The following is a 23,902-nucleotide window of genomic DNA, read 5'->3' on the forward strand; positions in this document are numbered from 1 at the left end:
GTCACCACATTTATTTCAAGGATGCAAGTCGCAATGGGTACAAGAATTATGTTAAATAGGAAAAATGTGTTCTGAGACAAGAACCCAGGCTGGAATTCAGCAGCTGGAGATTTCCTTTGTGGGTCAAGAAGAATCTGTGAGTCCTGGATGCTCCTCCTCAAGGATATCTGAAGGAAGAAGGAGTGAGGATGAGTAAGGAGCTGTGCAAACAGTCAGAGCACAGCAGGGCAGCTCTGAGTAGGAAAAGAGAGTGCAAAGCCATGAAGTTTGAGGAAGACACCAGTACATGTGAATTGAGGAGCTCAGAGCTGGTATTCTACTTTTTTCTGAGGAGGAACCTGGTGGAAAGCAGGTGTAAATCTGTTGAGAACTGTGCAGCAGGAAGGCAGGATAAATCCAAAATGATTAGGATGTCTGTTCCCACTAGGATATTTTCACTTCTCTTTCCTCTCTTTCTGGCTGATGCTCACCCTTCCTTGACAACTTCCCTCTGTCACAACCTTCTCACCTTTTCCCTGTCACTTCCTCACCCCTCTCTCAGTTTGTAACACATTTTACCTGCATCCATCCTTCAGCTGTGCCTCCGTTTTTCCAAGAAGAAATGACCAGCCAGGAAGGGGTAGAAGGTGGAACAGCCACTTTTCACTGTGAGCTGAGCAAAGCCCCTGCCTGTGTGCAGTGGAGGAAGGGCCAGCACATCCTCACCTCGGGCCCCAAGTACAGCATGAGGCAGGAGGGACGAGCTGTGGAGCTGCTGGTCCATGGGCTGGACCTGAGTGACACTGGGGACTATTCCTGTGTGTGTGGAGACAACATCAGCACAGCTGCATTAACAGTTCATGGTAATGTAATCCTTGGGGTGAACGTCCTCCAAACCTGCCCAAATCTCCATGGTCTGTTCCTGTCCCTTTCTGTTTGCTTGGGCTTTGGTTCCTTTCATGGTAATGTAATCCTTGGGGTGGTCCCAAGGTCCTCCAAACCTGCCCAAATGTCTATGGTCTGTTCCTGTCTCTTTCTGTTTGCTTGGACTTTGGTTCCTTTCATGGTAATGTAATCCTTGGGTGAACATCCTCCAAACCTGCCCAAATCTCCATGGTCTGTTCCTGTCCCTCTCTGTTTGCTTGGGCTTTTCGTTCCTTTCACGGTCATGTAATCCTTGGGGTGAACATCCTCCAAACCTGCCCAAATCTCCATGGTCTGTTCCTATCTCTTTCTGTTTGCTTGAGCTTTTGGTTCCTTTCATAGTAATGTAATCCTTGGAGTGGTCCCAAGGTCCTCCAAACCTGCCCAAATCTCTGTGGTCTGTTCCTGTCCCTTTCTGTTTGCTTGGGTTTTGGTTCCTTTGGACTCTCTGTGCTTCCTCCTTTTGTAGAATTGGGAAAAACATTCCCTGCTGGTGTTTGTCCCCCTCAGCTCTGCTGGTTCATCTCACTTTCCTTGCCCTGATCCAGTGTCCAGGGAAGCCGGGGAAGTTTTTCCATCATGTTCCATGATGGAAATCCATAATCTCCTGCATCCTGATCTGGATCAGGGCTTGGTGCTGCCCCATGAAACCTCTCTCATCAAGCTTCCCTTTAAGGAGCATTCACCCTCTTTGTGGTAACTCTTTTACTCCTCAGTGCTGCCTCCAGAATTCAAGAGAGAGCTGAAGGACCTGGAAGCTGTGGAAAATGGCACAGCTGCTCTGCACTGTGAACTGACAAAACCCACTGAGGTGCAGTGGAAGAAAGGGCAGGAGGTGCTCAAAGAGAGCAGAAAACATGAAATGAGTCAGGATGGGGCTGTTGCAAAGCTGGTTATCCATGAGCTGGAGGAGGAGGATGCTGGAGTTTACACCTGTGTGTGTGGAGATCAGCAGACAACTGCCATGCTGACAGTCAATGGTAAAAATCTAAAGGGAAAAGGCTGTAATATTTTCTGAAAATTAAAATAGAAATTGTGGTTTAGTGTTGCTTAAAGAAAATATTGTAAATCATGAGGTGTGCGGAATAGCCTGGTCAATGCAGCTGGCCAGGCAGAAAATGGGAATGGCATTGCAGAGCTAAGTGCATTTTTTCTATATTTTGCTGTCAGAATAATCAAAATCTCTCCTGTAAGTGGCCTGCCTTAACAGGGCATCTGAACTCTTAAATTTCCCTGCCTTAAGAGGGAGAATGAACTCTTGCAAGTCTCTGTATTAGGAGGGAATATGAACTTTGAAAATTCCCTGCTGATCTTCAGAACACTTCTTCAGTGATCAGGGCAGCACGGTGGCTGCTTTTACAGCAGGAAAACTCTTATTCCATTTTTAGATCATAGATTAGGTTCTATATGTTTCATGGCAAATGTAACTTCTTGAAATCTAGTTCTTCTTGTATTGTATTTGTGGGGACTCCCGTGGCAGGAAGGAATGATGAATCTGACTCCATGTTCTCAGAAGGCAAATTTATTATTTTATGATACTATATTATATTAAGAATACTATACTAAAGAACACAGGATACTTACTGAATGCTAAAAAGATAATAATGAAAACTCCTGACTTCTTCCAGAGTCTTGACACAGCTTGGCCATAATTGACCCATGAGTCAAATAATTCACAGCAGAATCCAATGAAACAATCACCTGTGGGTAAACAATCTCCAAACACATTCCACATGAGCAAAACACAGGAGAAGCAAATAAGATAAGAATTGTTTTCCTTTATCTCAGGTTTCTAAGCTTCCCAGGAGAAAATCCTGGAGAAAGAGATTTTTCCAGAAAATGTGAATGCCACATTCTTGCTCTGCACATATTCCTATTACTTCTTAGGGCAACTAGCTTCATAGTTTGAATTAGAGCATTGAGGTTTAGAGACATCTGGAAAAAAGCCCACCTCTTTTGGTGCTTTCATTTTCCCTCTACATCCTTTTTCCCAAGCCCCATCTGCAGCAGGTCCAAGTCATATTTCTATTTTATAGCCCTACCAGCCCTTTTTAAACAAGAGCTCCAGGACACTGAGGCAGAAGAAGGTGGCACAGTGACCCTGAGGTGTGAGCTCACCAAACCCAAGGCTCCAGTGGAGTGGAGGAAAGGGGATGTCACTCTCTACCCTGGTCTGAAATACGAGCTGAGGCAGCGGGGCTGTGCTGCTGAATTGGTCATTCATGACCTGGAAGTGGAAGATTCAGGAATTTACACCTGCGACTCCGGACACCAGCAGACAACAGCTGTGTTGGCCGTGCATGGTAGGCACTGGTGACCCTTGCCTCAGGAGGAGTGCAGTGAAAGGAGCTTTTCCTGGTGTTCTCTGTTCTCTGGTGTTCCTTTGATTTGTTTTGTTGCTGGTCCACACTAGAATAAATGTTCATCAGGGGCATGGCACACAGCAAAGTAGAAAGGTTCTTCTTGTGGTATCTGGAGTGATTATTGGCAATTAAAGCAATTGAATAGTTTGGGTTGGAAGGGACCTTAAAGATCATCCATTTCCATCCCTCTGCCATGGGCAGGGACACCTTCTACCAGACCAGGTTTTTCAGAGGTCCAATCAACCTGGCTTTGAAGGTTGCCATAATATAAAAATACACTGAACCGTCCTGCCCTGAGTGCAAGGTGTGGCTGGATATGGGAATGGGGTAAGGGATGCCTAACTGGATGTAATCCTGCTTGGGATGGTAAGAGATGCACCAATTAAGGGATAAGAGATTTCTAGTGTGCTGCATTGTTACTTTGCTTTAAACTTCAGGTGGAAATGCTGACTGCAGACAACTTGAATCCACACCTGTGTTCCTTCACTCCTTGTACCATCCTTAACTGAGATCTGGATTTCCCCTCCCATTTATCTCTTCACTGTGATCTCTTACCAAGAGATCAATACTAACTTGATCTTTTGTACATTGATAGAAGCTTTATTTGGAGCAGAAATTCTCAGTTTAATATTGCAAACTCACAGACTACTATTAAGGGACAGGGATCTGTGTAAGAGGCCATTCCCAGTGATCTTTGCCTAAAGCATCCATACCTGGCATGGAAACTCTTCCATAGGGAAGTCTGACTCCTTCAGATCCCAAGCCAGGCCGTTCTGGTTACCACTAAGACCAGATCTTTCCTAACTTTGCCTGTCCTCACCTCTTGGTTCCTTTAGTGTGGTTCAAGAAAGATTCTGCCAAGACAGAGAGTTGCGTAATCCCCAGGATTATGGAATCATTAGAATAAACCACACCTGAAGGATAATGGGAGGACTGGATTCTTCTTGCACTAAAACACTCTTGAAACATTTTCCTCTCAAATTTTCCAGCACTGCCCATCACGTTTAAGCAACCTTTACAAAATAAGGAGTTTGAGGAAGGAAGCACAGCCACGTTCTGCTGTGAGCTGTCGAAAGCCAGCGCTGCAGTGGAATGGAGGAAAGGAGGCGTGGGGCTGCAGCCCAGCCAGAAATATGAAATGAGGCAGAGGGGATGCCTGGTAGAGCTCTTGATACACAACCTCAGACTGGAAGACACAGGAGAATACAGCTGTGACACGGGGGAGCAGGAAACCAGGGCAGCTCTGAACGTGAAAGGTACGTGGTGTGAGCTGACTCCTCATGGAATAGGTTCCTCCAACAGGCAAAAAATAATTTCAATATCAGTATTTTTAAGTGCATTATTCTTATTCTCTGTGAATATTTTCTTTCTCATCTGATATATTAGGATTTTTTCATTTTTAATAAGAATGGAAGAGGATGATGCTTTGTTCTTCCAGTGCTGTGTTTGAGTTTTAGGCTCTAATAGGAAATACTTTCAAGCTTTGTGCCTGAGGAGAAATTAAAGAAAGAGCAATGATTTAACATAACATCTGGACATGTTGTTTGAATATTTAAAAAGAATATTTTCTTTCAAATACTGGAAGAAGAGAGACAATGACATCCCTGACCTCTCAAGACTGTCCACGGAGTTTTGAAGTTCTTTGCTGATGAGATCATTGTTAGATCAACTCAGGGATAAAATCCTTCAATGAATTCACCACTGGGAAGGATCTGAGTGAAGGAACAAAGGAAATAAACGTTATGGGTGCAGATGGCTTCTTCTGATGCAGCAAGATCTCCTAGTTGTGCCAGGAAAATTAGAAAACCATGGATCCTACCTAGGAATATCACAGTGAAAAGCATCTTGTTCTCCAAGAGTCAGTCTGTGCTAACCAGGCTTCACTAAAAGATCCTGTTGATCCTTTTCTTTTCTCTTTTAGCTCTGCCAGTTCTTTTCCAAAAGCAGCTCAAAGACGAGGAGGCAGAAGAAGGAGCCGCAGTGAAATTCCAGTGTGAGCTGACAAAGGATAACGCGGCCGTGGAGTGGAGGAAAGGCACCATGGAGCTCTTCCCATGTGCCAAATACCAAATTAAATTAAGTGGGCGCACAGCTGAGCTTGTGATCCATAATGTAGAGCCAGAGGATGCCTCTGATTACACCTGTGACACAGGAGACCAGCAGAGCACTGCAGTCCTCAGAGTGAATGGTTAGCATTGCACCCACCCGGGCTGGAGGAGAAGAGGCGTTGGTGGAATTGTGTGAAAGGTGTTATTTAACCCAAAAGTTAAGATGAGGAGGAAAAGAGCTGCCCAGTCAGAAAGCAGAGTAGAAAGAAGTGGTTCTGTTGGGACAGGGTTCCTGTTCGAGGCTGTAAAGAGTACAGTGCACTGACCCCTTCCTCTGATAAGAGCAAGGAATTCTGCGTCATGGGGATTTTGAAATAGTAACAAAACTTCTTTTGGCACTTTGCAGTTTTGCTGGTTCACTTGAATCAATAGGAAAATCACACATCATTTAAAAAAAGCATTTTGAGGTTGCTATTTTTATCTCCCTGTGAAGATCCTGAGAATGCTGGGTTTAACCTGACTAGGAATAATGTCTGTGATTGATCACAGAACGGGTCACAGGTCCAACCTTCCTGCTCAGACGGGCCATGCCAGCACCATCTAGGAAATGTTTGTGTTTGTCTCAAAGTTGGGTGGAATTTGTGACTTTGATCTTAGCCATAACCTTTCAAACAACATATTTTTGCTGATTCTGACTCAAAAAGCAGTCACAGGGTCAACTATGGGTGAAAGAACCCAGTGATTGCTTTACCTGTCTCACAGTAGTGTTTTTACTGGAACCACAGGCACTGAGATTCCTCTTTTTCCAACTGCTCACACATACCCCATGGATATCCCCTCCTTGCTTCCATCAGTGGCAAGCTGTTTTCTGAGCTGTTCCATGATCTACTTCAATAAATGTCCATTTGTGCATCATCTGGAAGGACTCAGTGATGACGATCCAGGTCTTAAAAAGACAGCTGAGAAATCAGAAATTATTTTAAAGCTTTACATTATTTAGCTGTTGAAAATAAGGAGTATTTCTGTAAAAGTAAAAAGATTTACATTGGTTTAAACAGAAAGTGCCAGGTTTTGCTTAGTCAAAACCTTTGTGTGTTGGAGTTTCCAATATGCTGAACAGATGCATGAAAGGTGTCATGTGGATGCCCTGGACTTTATGGGATATAAAAATATTTGGGGAACTTTCTGATTCTCTGGATATACACAATATAGGGGGAAAAAATGGGTTTATTATTATATCACCACTTAATGCAAAATTGTATTGCAGCACCAGAGCCTGGGTGCCTTGTGCTGATTTGTGCAGACCAGGCGTTCAAGCAGAGAGCTGATGCATTATTTATTTCTCATTTCACAGCCATCAAACCCCAGCTGAAGCAGCAGCTGAGGAACGAGGAGGTGGAAGTGGGAGGAACAGCCAGGCTGCGCTGCGAGGTTTCCATCAGCAAAGCAGAAGTGGAGTGGAGGAAGGATGGAGTCCTGCTGCACCCCAGCTCCAAGCACGAAATGTGGCAGGAGGGGACCCTCCGGGAGCTCCGTGTTCACCACCTGCAGCCTGGGGATGCTGGGGAATATTCCTGCAAGGCTGGAGACCAGACGAGCTCTGCCAAGCTCACTGTGAAAGGCAAGGCCTGTTTATTGGAACAGGGAGATTTCTGAGATTTCCCAATGTGATTGAGTTATATACACACACATGAAATGAGTTATTGTGTGTTGTATTTGCAGGGAATGTCCTGACGAAGGCAGGAATGATGAAACTGACTCCATGTTCTCAGAAGGCTAATTTATTATTTTATGATACTATATTCTATTAAAGAATACTATACTATACTAAAGAATACAGGAAGGATATTTACTGAATGTTGAAAAGATAATAGTGAAAATTTGTGACTCTTTTCAGAGCTCCGACACAGCTTGGCACCAATTGGCCAAAGAGTCAAAACAACTCACCAGAATCCAGTCAGACAATCACCTTTGAGTAAATAATCTCCAAACACATTCCACATGAGCAAAACAGAGGAGAAGCAAATCAGATAGTTATTGTTTTCCTTTTTCTCAGCTTCCCAGGAGAAAAATCCTGGGTGAAGGGATTTTTTCAGAGAATGCGAATGCCACAATTGTGATCAACATGGAGCATAGGATAGGAAAGGTATAATTAAAAAATATAAAAAATAAATTAAAAATTAAAATTAAATTAATAAAAATTTAAAATAATCTAATTTAATAAAAATATATTAAAATTAGATTAAAAATTTAAATTAAATATTAAAAAATCTTATGGTCAATGGATACACCAAAGCAAAGATTGACTTGGTGGACAGGAGAGGATAAGTCAGCTGTAATCTGTGACTCATGGCTTGGAATATTTGCTTGACATCATGTGCATGGGACTGAACAGATGGTCCAGCCCCAGCTTCCACTCACGTGGCAGCTGCATCTGGCTTTAATATCATTGTAGAGCTCAGGTTGGACCACTGGCGTGGAACAAACACCCCCAGCATCTCCACGGGCTACTCCACGTTGTAGATCCCCTGCACATCACACCCAGCTGCACCATTTCTCGTGCAGATGGTGACCTCAGTTGTAGGAATATCCACTGTGCTTGCTCAGAGGGAGATTGGGCTGATTTTTGAATGGTTTGACTCAATGATTTTAGAGGTCTTTTCCAACCTTAGTCATTTTATGATTCCTTTGGTATTCCCCAGTGGGTTTGGGGGTATATATTTATATCTGGGAGTATTTATATATTATTTAATCAGCTTCTGCCTGCTGGGGGTTGTCTGTATGATCCTTGCACAGGTGTCCTGGAAGAAGGACTCAGGGAAACTGCAGTGCAGAAGCCCTCTGCTCACACCAACCCAGTGAGTCCTGCTGGGAGGACAAGGCCAGCCAGGGCCTCAGCCAGTTTGGGGCATCAGCGTGGAGTAAATGCAAATCTGTTCACAGAAATACCATAGAGAGGGTCTGTTGAAAGCGAAGGGAGCCAACCCATCTTTGTTGATCAGCATCGACTCCAATTTATTGATCAAATCAGCCACCTTTTATAACAGTGTTAATTGACTTCATGCATATCGCAAAATTCGAGCTCACGATAGGCTACAGAGAAAACTCTAACCCCTCCTTTTGTTTACAATACCTGTGGTTTGTTTATTGAAAACAGGATCAGTGTTCTCACCGTGTTATGAAAAGTTCTCAAAACTTTCATATCTGTTCCCAGAGCAGCTATCTGTTCCCAGTAGCCCAAGGACAGAATGTTTGCCTGTTATGGGAAGACTGTCTGAGAATCTTATTGTTTATAAAATTGCTTGACAACCTAATTATTTACAGAATCAAGCCTGGGAAATGCTGCCTTACAGCTACCTTTTATTTTCCCATCAGCTGTATACCTTCATGGCCTCTTTCTTTAAGCCATGCCTGAACCAGGCTCTCCACAAGGGTCAGGCTTTAATGTTATCCTGTGAAGATGTCGAAGTGTAAATGGAACAAATTTCAAAATCCTGATTTTATCACCAGCATTCATGCCCTCTTCACCCAATCAAGCATAATTAAAAAAACCAATATGCAGCATGTCTCTTAGCAAGGACAAGTGGTAAAGCCACTACAAATGACAAAAGTCATTTGACCTGCTGCCAAGTACACTGAAAGCAGAGTTTGAAATGGGGTTTGGGAGGCTGTGCTGTTCCAGATGATGCACAAATGGACATTTATTCAAGCAGAGCATGGAACAGCCTCTCAGAGGCTGTCCCCACCCTTGAAGGACAAGGTGCTGAGCAACCTTTGAGCAGTGCTTGGAGCAGGTGACTCCCAAATGATGGTTCCATGATTTGATCCTTGCTTTCCCTTTCATTTCTGCCTCCTTGCAGAGCCTGACGTGACCATCGTGAGCGGCCTCAAGGATGCGGTGGTGGCCGAAGGGGACGATGTCACCTTCAGGTGCCAGGTGTCCCACGAGAACGCCAGGGACGTCGAGTGGAAGCTGCAGGACGTGGCTCTGCAGAACAACGAGATGAACGAGATCTCGGTGGAGAGGGGCAAGGTGCACACCCTGACCCTGAGGAAGGTGACAGAGCAGGACATTGGCACCGTCACCTTCCGCGTGGGACCCCACACGTCCACAGCAGAGCTCAGGGTGAAAGGTGAGGGCTCCCTGTGCTGTGCAGCAGGGCCAGTGGGAACAGGGGGTGCTTTGCTTGTGCTGGCAGCAGATTCAAGGCCAAAATTCGCCCCTCGTGTCTTGGGGGTGCTTGTGCTTCAAAGCATCTGTGGCTGGGATCACCAGGGATGAACAGGGGACATTTCACCATCTTCCCAAAGCTCAATGATTCCTGGAGAAATTACTAGCTTGGCTTCACTTCTTGGGTGGGTAGAACTGGAATTTTCATTGCTTCCACCACCCTCTCTAGAATAATTGGGTTTGGAGGGACCATTTGGTCCAATCCTTCTACATCTTCAACCAGATCAGGTTGCTTAGGTCTCGTCTTCTCTTCTCTTCTCTTCTCTTCTCTTCTCTTCTCTTCTCTTCTCTTCTCTTCTCTTTCTTTCTCTCTTTCTTTCTCTCTCTCTCTTTCTCTCTCTCTCTCTTTCTTTCTCTCTCTCTCTTTCTTTCTCTCTTTTTCTCTTTCTTTCTTTCTTTCTTTCTTTCTTTCTTTCTTTCTTTTTCTTTCTTTTCTTTTCTTTTCTTTTCTTTTCTTTTCTTTTCTTTTCTTTTCTCTTTTCTTTTCTTTTCTTTTCTTTTCTTTTCTTTTCTTTTCTTTTCTTTCTTCATTATTTTCATTAAATTCTCCATCTAAAATCCTTCTCCTTTCCTCTTAGAAGCTTCTTTTAACTCCTCAGTAAATAACACAGAAGTCAGAGGATTTTTTTTAATACTCAACCATTCAGTATAGCTTTAACACCGAGACAAAGGTGCCTGGAAAACAAAGCAAAGCAAACAAAGCAAAGCAAACAAGTCCTTTGCTTTGCTTTGTTTGTAATTTCAGTGCCACCTCCAGTCTTGAAGGAGAAACTGCAAAGCAGGGAAGTGCAGGAGGAGGACGCAGCTGTCCTCTGCTGCCAGCTGTCCCAGCCCAGTGCTGAGCTGGCATGGGAAAAGGGCCCTCAGGTGATCTCCCCAAGCTCCAAGTATGAAATCAGCCACGAGGACTGATAAATCAGGCCACACTTTAAAGATTTATCGCTAAAAACCAGAAGGTTCTGGCAAATACATCTGTGATAATGGAAATGAACAATCAACAGCCACTTTGACTGTTAAAAGTGGCTTGTGTTGGGGGTTTTTTAAGATAAGAAACTTGCCCCACTGCCTTAGTTAGGCTCTGCCAAGAGGATTTTTTCTACTGTCCTTGATTTCAGATGTGCTGTCAAAAGCAGCTGAGTGCTTTTGCTTTTAGAAGTCCTGTGGTGTCTTATGCAAAGAAAATGCAGGGACCCAAGTGTGGGAATTAATTCCACACTTTGAGACCCTGTGGCCTCTCTCTGGTCACTCAGACAACCACGGCTGGAGCTAAAATTAAGATAGGACTATTTTTAATGCTTAATCATCCTTTGAGGTGCAGTTCTGCCTGGAAAAATGGTGATCTAGGTGAATTTGGTCAAACTTGGACACAACTCCAGCTAATGAGCAAGGCGCCTAAATGCTTCTAGTGACAAAGGTCTTTAAAATAGATATAATGTAATATAAATCTGTTTTTTTCAAGTCTGATATGATACAAATACAATATCAAGGTGACTTTTTCTGAGACACACAATCAGGAAAAACAAAGATGAGCCAGGATATTGTTAAATCCCACCTTTTGAAATATCCCTGAGGGCTCTCCCATGAAGGCCATACACCTGCCTGCAGTCACACTGACTCCACAGCTCAAGGATACCAGAATATTGGTGCTGTAAGCAGGTCCTCTGATGTCTAATTCGTGTCTCTGTGTGTGGTCTCAGCCACTCCACTCCAGCACTCCTTGAAAAAAATTCCAAACCCCGAAAGCTGAGCAAGCCTGTGCAGTCACACTGTAAATAGAAATTCAGCCAACTGGCTGAAAAAAAAATTATATATATTTATATGATACATATCCATATATATCATATATATACACCAATAAATGTGGAGTCTCTGTGGTTCTTCCAGGTAACTGGGCTTGAGGAGCTAAACTTCTACATGTGGCACTCCATAAATCCACGCATCAAAATTCTACCTCGACCCACCAGTGATGCCATCAGCGCAGAGACTGCCAGGGTTCCTTTCTCTGCTGCTCCAATTTTCAAATAAGGAATATTATAGAAAGTTTATTATAGAAAGGTTCTCCATGCCCTCTCCAAAATCCACAAGAACCTGGATACCAGGAGTATGCTGTTGAGGTCTGGTTTTGGTACCCATTTGGCGATACAAGCACTGAGATTGTCAAAATTCTGTATCCATGACTATTCCTGTGCAAGAAGGAGCACAGTCCTTGAGGTGCTCAGTGTATGAGCACTGTATGCAGTGTTCAGTGACTCTTCAGGAGTGCAGAGTGCTTAGAGACAATTCCCTTTTCCTGACCCAGAGCTGGGGCAACTGAGAGGTACTTTAAAAACTTTTATTCCATTTTCAGATTCATGAGAAGGGTGAGACAATACAGATGTTAGAATTCACACCATCACAATCAGAAGGCAACTATTTCCTAATTACAATACATTATAAGCATTTCTTGTCCCATCAGCTTTAGCCACACCATGCTGAAAATGCCTTAAAGCCAATTATCTAAAATTACCCCTCGTGGGTCCTACTACAATGCATCTTTCATAGTTCTATTTCTCCAAAGTATCCAGTCTAATTTGCAAGGCCATCCTTTGAAACTTGTTCCTGGTTCCATTTATCTGTCTCAGCAATATCTGTCCTATTCCATGGCATTTCTAAGTCAACATTTCTTGTCTCTAAGTTTGCATATGGATGCACATATTATGTGGACCTCCTGTCAGGCTTTGAGAACTTTCTACAAATCCATTTCCCACACAGCACCTTCTGTCATTCTTTGATTTGCTTTCAAACTAACTTTGGAATTGAGTTTGAACCAAACTTAGGACGGCACCAGAGTTTCATCAAACACAAGGCTTAATTACGCGGTCAATAACGACACATGAATTTTTTGAATTTTTCCCCCTCTGATTTTTCTTGATTCAGCTTCTCCAGTCACCTTCACCCAACCCCTCCAGAACCAGCAAGCTGAGGAGGGTGGCACTGTCACCCTGAGCTGCGAGGTGTCCAACCCCAGCACCCCTGTGCAGTGGAAGAAGGGGGGCACAGTGCTGCGAGCCAGTGACAAGTACAGGATGCGCCAGGACGGGGCCGTGGCTGAGCTCACCATCCACAACCTGAGCCAAGCTGATGCTGGGGACTACACCTGTGACACAGGGGACCAGCAAACCACGGCAGCAGTGCAGCTGAAAGGTGGGGCTTTGCTTGGGGAAGGGCTGGGCACAGCTTGGCACCACGGCAGGGGCACAGCATTGAGTAATTTGGCAGCTAAACCTCGTCCTGAAACGAGGATCTCAGAGATGAGAGGGGTTTCACAGGGCTAAGAACTGTGTCAGTTACCTCTAGAAATAGGTCTTGGTCACTGCTTCTGTGGTTTAATGATATTTAATTTTCACCCATGGCAATCTTTTGACAATTTTTTCACAGCGCACAGGTTATGATTATGCACATATGAAATATTTATTGTGCACGCAACACACAGTATAACTTGCAAGCTTTTAATACACATCTGAATACACATGTGAATCACACATCTCTAGCATTTTAATATGTTGCTATGTGACTGTGTTTTTATGAGTTTAGAATCACAGAATGGTTTGGGTTGGAAGGGATCTTCAAGATAATTTAGTTCCAACCTTCCACTGTCCCAGGGTGCTCCAAGCCCAGTCCAACCTGGCCTTGGACACTTCCGGGGATCCAGGGGCAGCCACAGCTTCTCTGGGCAACCTGTTCCAGGGCCTCACCATTCTCACAGAGAACAATTTCTTTCTAACATCTAAGCTAACCCTGTCCTCTTTCAGTTTGAAACCATTCTCCTTTTATCTATCACTATCTACTCCTATAAAAACTCCGTCTTCCTCTTTTTTTATAAGCCCTCATAATCCTTCTCTTCCAAGCTGAACACCCCCAGATTTATAATTTAGGGCCTCAAATAACAACAACACAGTGCTGTCAAGAAAGAGCCTAACAAAATGTTTAACCCAGGAAGCATCCCTTGAAAGCAGATCTCAAACTCTGTTGCCCTTTCCATGAAGAAGCAGCAGCCACCATCGTGGAGGGGCTGAGGGATGTGGCCACGCACGAAGGAGAAGACGCGGTGTTCGAGTGCAGGCTGTCCCAGGAAGCAGCCCAGGATGCCCAGTGGTTCCTGGGGGATGTTCCCCTGCAATCCAACGAAATGAATGAGATCAGAGTGCAAGGGACACGTCACAGTTTGACCTTGAGGAAGGTGACCCTGGAGGACTGTGGGTCCGTCAGTTTCAAAGTGGGGCAGCGTTTGTCGGCAGCGCAGCTGAAGGTGGAAGGTGAGCAGCCTCCCTGCAAGAGGGGTTCAGCAGGTACTGGCAGGCACTGCTTGGACTTCTGGAGAGGCGTCTTTGGGATTAGGGAGCCTTAGAAATTTTGGGAGATTCTGCTAATCTAATTTAGCAATTTAGAGAGGCACATCTGAGCCAGTCATTACAGTTGTTTTTATTGTACGTGGAGTGAAGATTAACATCCTTTGATGTTATTTGATATAACAATTAATATTAACATCTTTTGATGTTATTTAATATAACAAATAACATTAACATCCTTTCAAGACCATCCAACTATGCAGCTGATCACATGTCACAATCAATGCTGAAGAGTGTCACGAATATACTCCAGACTAATCTCCTACTTATGATGCTTTCAGATTATATTTACAAAAAAAGGCTGTAAGCTCTGAAAAACCTTTCCTTTAAGATATATAGAAGGATTTTTGAATGATGGCCCGCTCCAATGCCTTGTGTTGCTTGTTCCTCTTCAACCTGGTTCCAAATGTAACCACAGACCCCCAGCTCTGCCCTGGGGGTGATGCTGGGTGAGGATGCTGCAGCAGCGCTGGTCCCCTCTCCCCACAGCTGCCCCGGCCACCTTTGTGAAGTCTCTGCACAACCTGGAGCTGCAGGAGGGTGGCACTGCCCACCTGTCCTGCGAGCTGTCCCAGCCTGATGTCCCCGTGGAGTGGAAGAAGGGCACGTCTGTGATCCAGCCCAGCCACAAGTGCAGCATCCAGCAGGAGGGGAAGGTGCACACGCTGCTCATCCGCGACCTGAACCGCGCCGACTCCGGGGAGTACAGCTGCCACACGGCTGCTGGCAAGACCACGGCCAGGCTGGAGGTCAAAGGTAGGGTTCCTCTGTGCCCAGCACTGCTGAGAGGAGGGAAGATTGATTTTTAGAGCTCTCTGCTTCAAGAGAGGCACTGATCAGTGGAGCAAGTGCAGCTGAATCCACCAGGTTTGTCAGAGGGCTGGAGCACGTGAAGGACATGGACAAACCCAGTTGTGATAGGACAAGGGGCGATGGTTTTAAACCTAAAGGGGGATGATTTAGATTAGGTATAAAAAAAGATTTATTTTTTTTTACAATGAGAATGGTGAGGCCCTGGCACAGGCTGCCCTGGACCCCTGGAAGTGTCCAAGGCCAGGCTGGACAGAGTTTGGAGCATCCTCGGATAGTGGAAGTTGTCCCTGACATTAATAGGGTTTGTTAAAAGATGAAAGTACCTTCTAATTTAAACCATTCTGGTGATCTAAGTGTAAGCAGAGGCAAAGGCAGCTCTGTTTGATAACTGGGGGGAGAAAGTGGAAGGGAGACCTTGATGCTATCTGCAGCTTCCCAGTGGAGATCTACAGAAGAGGCAGGCACAGCACTTTCTTGGAAAACTCAGTAAAGAGATGACAGGCAACAAGTGCAAGCTGCAGTGAGAGAAATTCAGATTAGAAAAAGCTAGACTTTTAATGTGAAGGGTGGTCAGACTTTAGAACTGAGATCCAGAGGAGTAGAGGAATCTCCATCCATGAGGTCTTCCCGAGGTCTTCCTTAATTATTCTGTAATTGCTCTCTGGCTGCAATATCTGAAGCCTTGGATTGTAAGCCCAGATTTATATATTCTGTATATATTCTAATATAATCTACATATATTATTCTCTATATTAATTATATTTATATTGTATATATAATTTTATTTTGTATATTATTCTACTATTCTACATATTCTATATTCTATTATATTCAATATAGTCTAATTTTCTGATATGTTCTATATATTCTAATGTATATTAATATATATTCTATATATACACATATGTATATTTTATATTTTTGTCTATTTAAAAATATTTTTATTTTTTATATTTGTACAATTTTTTGAGTGATTTTATCCCATTTTACGACTTTATTTCAAGGATGGAAAGCTGTCTGCCTTCAGTAATAACTACTGAACTTTGAATTCTTTGTGAAAAGAAGCCTGGGATATGGGGAGAGAAATTTAGCTCACATAGATTATTGTCACCCTTATTTTTTAAGTTTTTCTAAGCCTTCTGATGTTTACATTCTTTTAATGAACTTTCTCACGCACTTTATGCAAATAACTTATTGTTCTGCGTTCTTTTATGGAGGAGGAGAAAGTTGATGGACTGTTGGTTTGTCCAGTGTCGTTGGAGAGGTGGCACTGTCACCCTCCAATTCACTGTCACTTTTGGAAAACTATAAATGTTGGAGTCAGAAAATAAACTTCCCTTTTTTTCACCTTGAGAGCAGCGGTATGTGCGCTTGTGCTGTTTCATGTCCTATAGTGACAGATCATTCTGATTAATTATTATTAAGCTGATTAACTCCCTTTCCTCCTCCTCCTCTATCTAGGTTTGGCACCCTGGATGTTCTCCTTAGGGAAACACAATCAGAATTATCCATGAACTTCATAACTCCCTCTACCCACACCTTAACAATAAAACACCCCTCTGTTGTCTATTTTTCCCTCACCCATTTTTCATTTCAAGGATGAAAAGCTGTCTGGCCTTCAGTAATAACTACTGAACTTTGAATTCTTTGTGAAAAGAAGCCTGGGATATCAGGAGAGAAATTTAGTTCACATAGATTATTCTGATTTATTATTATTATTAAGCTGATTAACTCCCTTTCCTCCTCCTCCTCCTCTATCAGGTTTGGCACCCTAGACGCTCTCCTTGGGGAGACCCAACCGGAATTGTCCACGAACTTCATAACTCCCTTTACCCACACCTTAACAATAAAACACACCCCTCTTTTTGCTATTCATTTTTGCCTCACCTATTTTTTATTTCCCCCTGGCCAGGCATGCCCGTGCTGTTCCAGCAGTGGCTGAGGAACGAGGAGGTGGAGGAAGGGCGCACGGCCGCGCTGCGCTGTGAGCTGACGCGGCCCCACGCACGCCTGCAGTGGCGCAAAGGGGACACGGTGCTGCAGCCCGGGGACAAGTACCAGATGCGCCAGGAGGGCACGCGAGCTGAGCTCCTCATCTACGAGGCCGAGGCTCAGGATGCTGGGGAGTACACCTGTGACTCGGGGGATCAGCAGACCACGGCTTATCTGCAGGTCAAAGGTAGGTTGTCTTACAGTTTTGTTCATTTTGTGCTAATTCTGTGCCCTTTAGATTAGATCACGCTTGTAGATTGTGGGTTTAGTCACAAACACCTCCTCAGAGCATGTAGTTTCAGAGGTTAAACACCCAAAATCTCATGTTGCAGCTGAGGGAATTGGGGTTTTTTAACTGTTGTATGTCTTGTTGCCTGAGCAGCCCATGAATTGTGACTCTTTGGCTTTCTTAGTGTCTGAGGTTTTGGATTTTATAATTTTATTAATTTTGTATTAAATGGGTTTGGGATTTTACAGTTTATTCATTTTGGATTAAATGGGTTTGGGATTTTACAGTTTTATTCATTTTGTGCTAAGAATTCCATGTCCTTTAGATTAGATCGCACTTGTAGATTGTGGGTTTAGTCACCATAAGTAACTCCTGCTCAGAGCATGTGGTTTCAGAGGTTAAACACCCAAAATCTCATGTGCCAGCTGAGGGAATTGGGGTTTTTGAACCATTGTATGTCTTGGTGCCTGAGCAGCCCATGAATGCTAATTCTTTGTCTTTCTTAGTGTCTGTGTTTTTGAATTTTAAAGCTTTATTCATTTTGTATTAAGAATTCTTTTGGTTTGGATTTTACAGTTTTATTTTGTACTAAGAACTCTATGGGTTTGGATTTTACAGTTTTATTTTGCACTAAGAACTCCATGGGTTTGTGATTTTACAGTTTTATTCATTCTGTGCTAAGAATTCTGTCTTTTGGATTAGATCATGCTTGTAGATTGTGAGTTTATTCACCATAAAAACCTTCTGCTCAGAGCATGTGGTTTCAGAGGTTAAACACCCAAAATCTCATGCACCAGCTGAGGGAATTGGGGTTTTTTAACCTAAAGAAAAGGCGGCTTGAGGGAGATGTTATCACTCTCTGCAAGTACCAACAGGAGGTTGTGGTGAGGTAAAGGTTGGTCTACTTCACAAGTGACAAGCAATAAGATGAGAGGAAATGGCCTCAAGTTGTACCAGGGTGGGTTTAGATTTGGTATTAAGAAATAATTCTTCACTGGAAGGGTGGCCAAGCATTGTCACAGACTGCCCAGAGAAGCAGTGGAGTCACCATCCCTGGAGATATTCAAGAGATGTGTAGATGTGACAGCTGGGGATGTGGTTTAGTGGTGGATTTGGCTGTGCTGGGTTAATGGCTGGACTGATCTTAAAGGTCTTTTCCAGCCTAAATGTTCTGACTCTGTGTTGTGATTGGTGATGTTGTGCTCTATGTGCTTCCACTGATTTGGCTGTGCTGGGTTAATGGCTGGACTTGATCTTAAGGTCTTTTCCAACCTAAAGGGTTGTTGATTGGTGGTGTTGTGCTGTGTGTGCTTCCACTGAGAATGGTGAGTATGGCCATGTGAAATGCTTTAGAGGCCCAGAGCAGCACTGGACACCTTTGCAGCATCAGCAGCTGATTCCACGAGTGGCCAGCAGGCAAACCTGTGGTCCAGGAAGAGAAGAGCAGCCCAGCTGCAGAAGTCACAAGCAGTTTTCTCACCTCTGAGCACTGTCACTGATGCAGTTGCTTCTCCACCACAGTACTGCCAGTGCTGTTTAACAAAGAGCTGAAAAACGTAGAGGCTGAAGAAGGGGGAACGGCAGTTTTGCACTGTGAGATCTCCAAGCCTGATGCTCCCGTTGAGTGGAGGAAAGGAGGGGTGGTCATTCAGCCCAGTGACAAGTACGAGCTGAAGCTGAAGGGCAGCGTGGCTGAGCTGATCATCCATGGTGTAGAAGCTGATGACTGTGGGGATTATACCTGCAGCACTGGATACGAGATCACCACAGGGTCTGTGTATGTGCAAGGTAAGGTGGTGGAAATGCTCTGGTTTTCTGTCTGGATTTCTTGCTCCAAAATCTTTTTCAGTAACTGGCCAAACAACAGGAAGTCCACTCATTTCTTTCCTGATTCCAGCAAAGATGTAAACACTCACCTCCAGGCTGAGGTTGAACCCATCTTTTTAAGTTAAGCTAGTTTAAAGTACTGACCATACTGTGTCTCAGAACAGATGGTGGTACTGCTGAAAAACTTGGAGCAGTGGTTGTAAAAATACTGAAATTCTTATTACAACTGATTGCAGCTTCTGTCATTGTTGATAATCTTATTACTCCTTTAAAGCACCCAAGAGAACATTTAAATCTTTCCGTACCTCCCTGCCTCATACAATTTCTTCAGATGGTTGCAACACACAGGAGAGCCAGGGCAAGGAGTGGAGTTTCCTCGTTTCCTCCCAGTGAAATGATGTTTGCAGACACACACACTGCTCCTACAAGTACCTGGAGGGATGGAAGGTGGTTTCTAACCCTCTTCAAGACAATTTTAGTTCCTTCATTTCCTTGGAAAAACCCTACAAGTTTAAATCTCCTACAAGTAGCTGGAGGGGGACGGAAGGTGGTTTCTAACAGTCTTCAAGACAATTTTAGTTATTTTTTTCCCTTGGAAAAGCCCTACAAGTTTAACTCTCCTACAAGCAGCTGGAGGGATGGAAGATGGTTTCTAACCCTCTTCAAGACAATTTTAGTTCCTTTTTTCCTTGGAAAAACCCTACAAGTTTAACTCTGCCAGAGCTGCGCTTGGGCTTGGGTTAGCTCTGCCGGGAGGTGCTCATGCACCTTTGTTTTTGTTTTCTTGTCTTCAAGACAATTTTAGTTCTTTTTTTCCCTTGGAAAAGCCCTACAAGTTTAACTCTCCTACAAGCAGCTGGATGTATAGAAGGTGGTTTCTAACCCTCTTCAAGACAATTTTAGTCCTTTTTTTCCCCTTGTAAAAGCCCTACAAGTTTAACTCTCCTGGAGCTGCGCTTGGGTTTGGGTTAGCTCTGCAGGGAGTGAGCCGTGCGCGTTTGTTTTTGTTTTCTTGTCTTCAAGACAATTTTAGTTCTTTTTTTTCCCTTGGAAAAGCCCTACAAGTTTAAGTCCCCTACAAGTTTAACTCTCCTACAAGCAGCTGGAGGGATGCAAGGTGGTTTGTAACGCTCTTGAAGACAATTTTAGTTCTTTATTTTCCCCTTCGAAAAGCCCTACAAGTTTAACTCTCCTACAAGCAGCTGGATGGACGGGAGGTGGTTTGTAACGCTCTTGAAGACAATTTTAGTTCTTTTTTTTTCCCTTGGAAAAGCCCTACAAGTTTAACTCTCCTAGAAGCAGCTGGATGTATAGAAAGTGGTTTCTAACCCTCTTCAAGACAATTTTAGTTCCTTTTTTCCTTGGAAAAACCCTACAAGTTTAACTCTGCCAGAGTTGCGCTTGGGCTTGGGTTAGCTCTGCAAGGAAGCGAGTTAGGGAGCGAGCCGCGTGTATTTGTTTCTGTTTTCCCTTTGGCACCCTCTCTTGCTCTGTCGCGCAGAAGAAGCAGCAGTGATAGTGTCTGGTCTGAGGAGCACAGACGTCTTTGTGGGCGAGTCAGCCACGTTCACGTGCGAGCTCTCGCCGCCGGGCGTGAGGAGCGTGCAGTGGTGGCTGGACGGGACCCCCCTGCACAACAACCTGGTCACTGAGATCTCCCAGCGGGACGGCAGGATCCACACCCTGACCCTAAACGACGTGGCGTGCCACGACTCGGGCACTGTCACCTTCAGAGCTGGCTCCCTTATATCCACAGCTAAATTATTGGTCAAAGGTATCGCCCCGTGAGCAAGAAACACGTGGCCACCTCTGGACTTGCTCCATGTGCTGGTGCTTCTGCCTTCCAGGCTACCCTTACTAAATCCTTCACGTGCCCTGCAACCCTCCCAGTCTGTAAGTCACCCACTCTCACCCCAGAATTTTTCTGGCTACAGCTACACTGATTTTTTAAATTTTTTCCCCCCCTCACCCTCTGGTGTTTTGGATTTTATAGGTGAGGGAGGGTTGCAGGATCAAGGCTGCTGCTTTCACCTGACAAAGAAGACATAAACATAAACATCTGTGGTAGCGCCTGACTTTGTATCCCCACTTCAGCTTTTTTTTCCAAAATACCACAAAATCTTGCGGGGATGGTAATTCCCAAATTTCCCACTGTGCTGCTCCACAGCTGGGCTACTGATGCTGAGCTCAGCATGTTCGCAGGACAGGATTTTGGGCTGTTCCTGGAATCCAATGGGTGTGTGGCATTCCAGTAACACAGAGACAAAATGTGCCTTGTTTCTGAAAGCTCATCCCTGCACTGGCAAAGCCTTCTGGTCTGTTGAATAAATATTTTTTCCTATTTGGTAAGGGTAGCCAAAAGCTGCAAATAACACTGAGCTCCAGACTTGATAAAGCAAGCTCCTTCCCACTCAGTCCTTTTATAGCTGTGGGGAAGATCTGTTGTTTTTCAGGCAAAGTTAAGGCTTTTTCCCTGCTTGGAAAATGGATATATAAAGGGTAAAAATATCTTTATGCAAATCTACTCCTGTGCTATAACTGGGCCATTACAGGAATGATCCACAATATGGAATTGTAGTCAGTGGTTGATGTCTCCTTCTCTGCATCATGTGTCCCTTGTGCATTCAGGAAATTTGGTTCTCTGCAAAGATAAAATGTGAAATCACTTCTTCATGCTATGGAATGATGCAGTGACAACACAGGGGGCAGACCCCACAAGTCTTGTGCCAGTTTGCATCCATTTTCAGAGACAGAACCTGGTTCTGAGATCTCCGGGCAAAAAAAAATCCAGTGGGCCTAAAACATAAATTAAAAATAAATACATTGTTTGCTATTCTGCTCAGTGAATGAACAGGCTCCTGAGATATTTCAATTTCATGGAATCACAGCATCAATGATTTTGGAAGAAATGTGTGGAGATCATCCAGTCCAACCCCACAGCTCTTGCAGGTACTCCCATGTATGTGGATATTTTGTGCTTCCTTGAAGCCAAGATTCCTGAATTGCAAACCTGAATCACACTAGCACTATTTTATAACTGGGTTGGGATAATTCGAGTTACCCTGTGCTCAGTAACACTTGATTTCATAGAAAAGTGAAACACTTTTAAAATTCCAACCATCCTTGTATTGACAATTTTTACACTTTATTTTGTCCAGAAATTTAAGCACAAATCTTTGTTTGAAATATATTTCAGTCTATCAAGCCATTCATGGCTTGCTCTTCATCAAGGAGCGAGCTGACTTTGTTCCATGTGCCTCACTCTCCTGGTTTAAGGAGTAAACGTGGCTAATTTGATTTATTCTGCAACATTTTAATTACCAACAATTAACGCTGGTAATTTGATTTTTTCTGCAACAAGTGAGATCTCAGCTTTCCATGCTGGGCCTCCACAACATCACTGCCCTCCAACTGCATTAATTCCATGACCTGGAGTGATGGTTCACAGGTGATGGGGGCAGGATGGAGAAGGGTGAAGGAGCTGCTGCTGGTTTTTAGCTCCTCTGGGCAGGTGAGAATTGCAGGTTCCAGGGCACACGTTGGCTCCTCAGCCCCAAAGAGGTGAACGGGGCCACCAAAGTCCTTGCCCTGGCCAACTGTGGTTATTTATAATTAATAACTGTGGTTATTAATTGTCGAGGGTCTCCAGGATGATGTGAGAGATGAGAATTGACTCCAAGTTTTCAGAAGGTTGATTTGTTATATTATGATATATATTATATTAAAAGAATACTGTGCTAAAACTACACTAAAGAAAGAGAAAGGAGACATCAGAGGCTAGAAAGGAAAGAATAATAAAAAAATCGTGACTGACCAGAGTCCTGACACAGCTGGATTTGGATTGGTCATTAATTAAAAACGATTCACATGGAATCAAAGATGCACCTGTTGGTAAGCAACTTCTAAATCACTTTTTAAGCAATCAGATAATTATTATTTACATTTTGTTTCTGAGGCTTCTCAGGAAAAAAATATTGGCAAAGGAATTTTTCATAAAATATGACAATAACAGCCAACAGCGAGGGGACAGTGGAACCAGGACCTTCTCCAGTACCACAGGTGATATTTGACATTTCCACATCTTGTGGAAGGGGCTGAGGTTGTTCTCCCCAGCTGCACAGACACCTGCTTGTTTCTTCAGTCACCAAACATCTCCAAGATCTTCCACAGAGGCCTGAGTGGGATCAAGCTCTGCGGCAAGTTTCCAAACGATGTTTGCAAAGCTCTTTTTGCTCCCCAAGGTCTGCCTGGAGCACCCCAAAGCCTCAGCCTGCTGCAGCAGTTCCAAGAGGAGCGTTCCAGACAGAGATCCTGTTGGGTTATCCCAGCTGGCTTGTGAGCAGAGCAACTATTTGAAGAATAAGGACATCACAGAATGTCCTGAGCTGGAAGGGTTCCTCAAGGATCATCACAGCTCCTGATATCTCAGCCTTTCTCTGACTCTCATCTTTTTATGTCCCTTTGCAGCCCTATCATATATTTTTATTTTAAGCTGACATAATTCTGCTAAGAATGATGTTTCAGACAGGCTTCCATTTTCAGATTGCATTGAGATTTTTCCTTTTGACCTGCATATTGCATTGTAGATGGATGATCCAGTCTGACATCTCAGGAGGGACGCTTGGCTGCTTTGGGAGCTCACAGTATTTTAGGTCAGATATATCTACTGTGCCTTGCAGCTGCCTCACAAGAGGCAGAACTTGGGTTTTAAAAGTGCTTAAAAGCAACTTTTATGGATCTCAACACCTTCAGAGGAGCTGCATATCCAGCTGCTCTCAGCATTTTATGGGCTCTCGGTCTGATATGTCAGTGGTTTATGATCTCTAGATGAAACACTGTAAAGGAAATCTTATTAGTTTTCTCCAAATAATGTGTCTGCTGCAGGGAAACACACAAATAATCAAAACAATATTCATCTGCTCCTGTGGAGTGCCCTTTTTTTGTCACAGTTGTCCTGGATATTTGCTAAGACAGCCAAGACCACCCCAGGACAGGAATGAGTATCTGCATTTGTGTTTCTTTCTGATGAGTAGTTTTATTTTAGTCACACAAGGAGCTTCCAGTAGGGTTTGTGGTGTTTTCCTATTGCTCTGTGAGGTTGAGAGTTG

The 23,902-nt window shown here is 43.9% G+C and overlaps 1 protein-coding gene across 1 annotated transcript in view; it reads left to right on the forward strand.

Annotated features, from left to right (window-relative positions):
- The window catches only part of OBSCN (obscurin, cytoskeletal calmodulin and titin-interacting RhoGEF), a 182,697-nt gene that overhangs the window by 81,012 nt on the left and 77,783 nt on the right, over window positions 1-23,902 (forward strand). Inside the window, 15 exon segments of the mRNA XM_054273678.1 lie at window positions 576-842; window positions 1,620-1,883; window positions 2,940-3,206; window positions 4,256-4,522; window positions 5,188-5,454; window positions 6,669-6,935; window positions 9,175-9,447; window positions 10,291-10,442; window positions 10,444-10,564; window positions 12,462-12,728; window positions 13,571-13,840; window positions 14,423-14,689; window positions 16,659-16,925; window positions 18,489-18,755; window positions 20,296-20,568. Coding sequence (XP_054129653.1) covers window positions 576-842; window positions 1,620-1,883; window positions 2,940-3,206; window positions 4,256-4,522; window positions 5,188-5,454; window positions 6,669-6,935; window positions 9,175-9,447; window positions 10,291-10,442; window positions 10,444-10,564; window positions 12,462-12,728; window positions 13,571-13,840; window positions 14,423-14,689; window positions 16,659-16,925; window positions 18,489-18,755; window positions 20,296-20,568 — 3,756 coding nt within the window.

The sequence above is a fragment of the Melozone crissalis genome, unplaced genomic scaffold (genome assembly GCF_028551555.1).
Source record: "Melozone crissalis strain CALT ecotype California unplaced genomic scaffold, PUWL_Pcris_2 ptg000016l_1, whole genome shotgun sequence".
Lineage (NCBI taxonomy): Eukaryota > Metazoa > Chordata > Aves > Passeriformes > Passerellidae > Melozone > Melozone crissalis.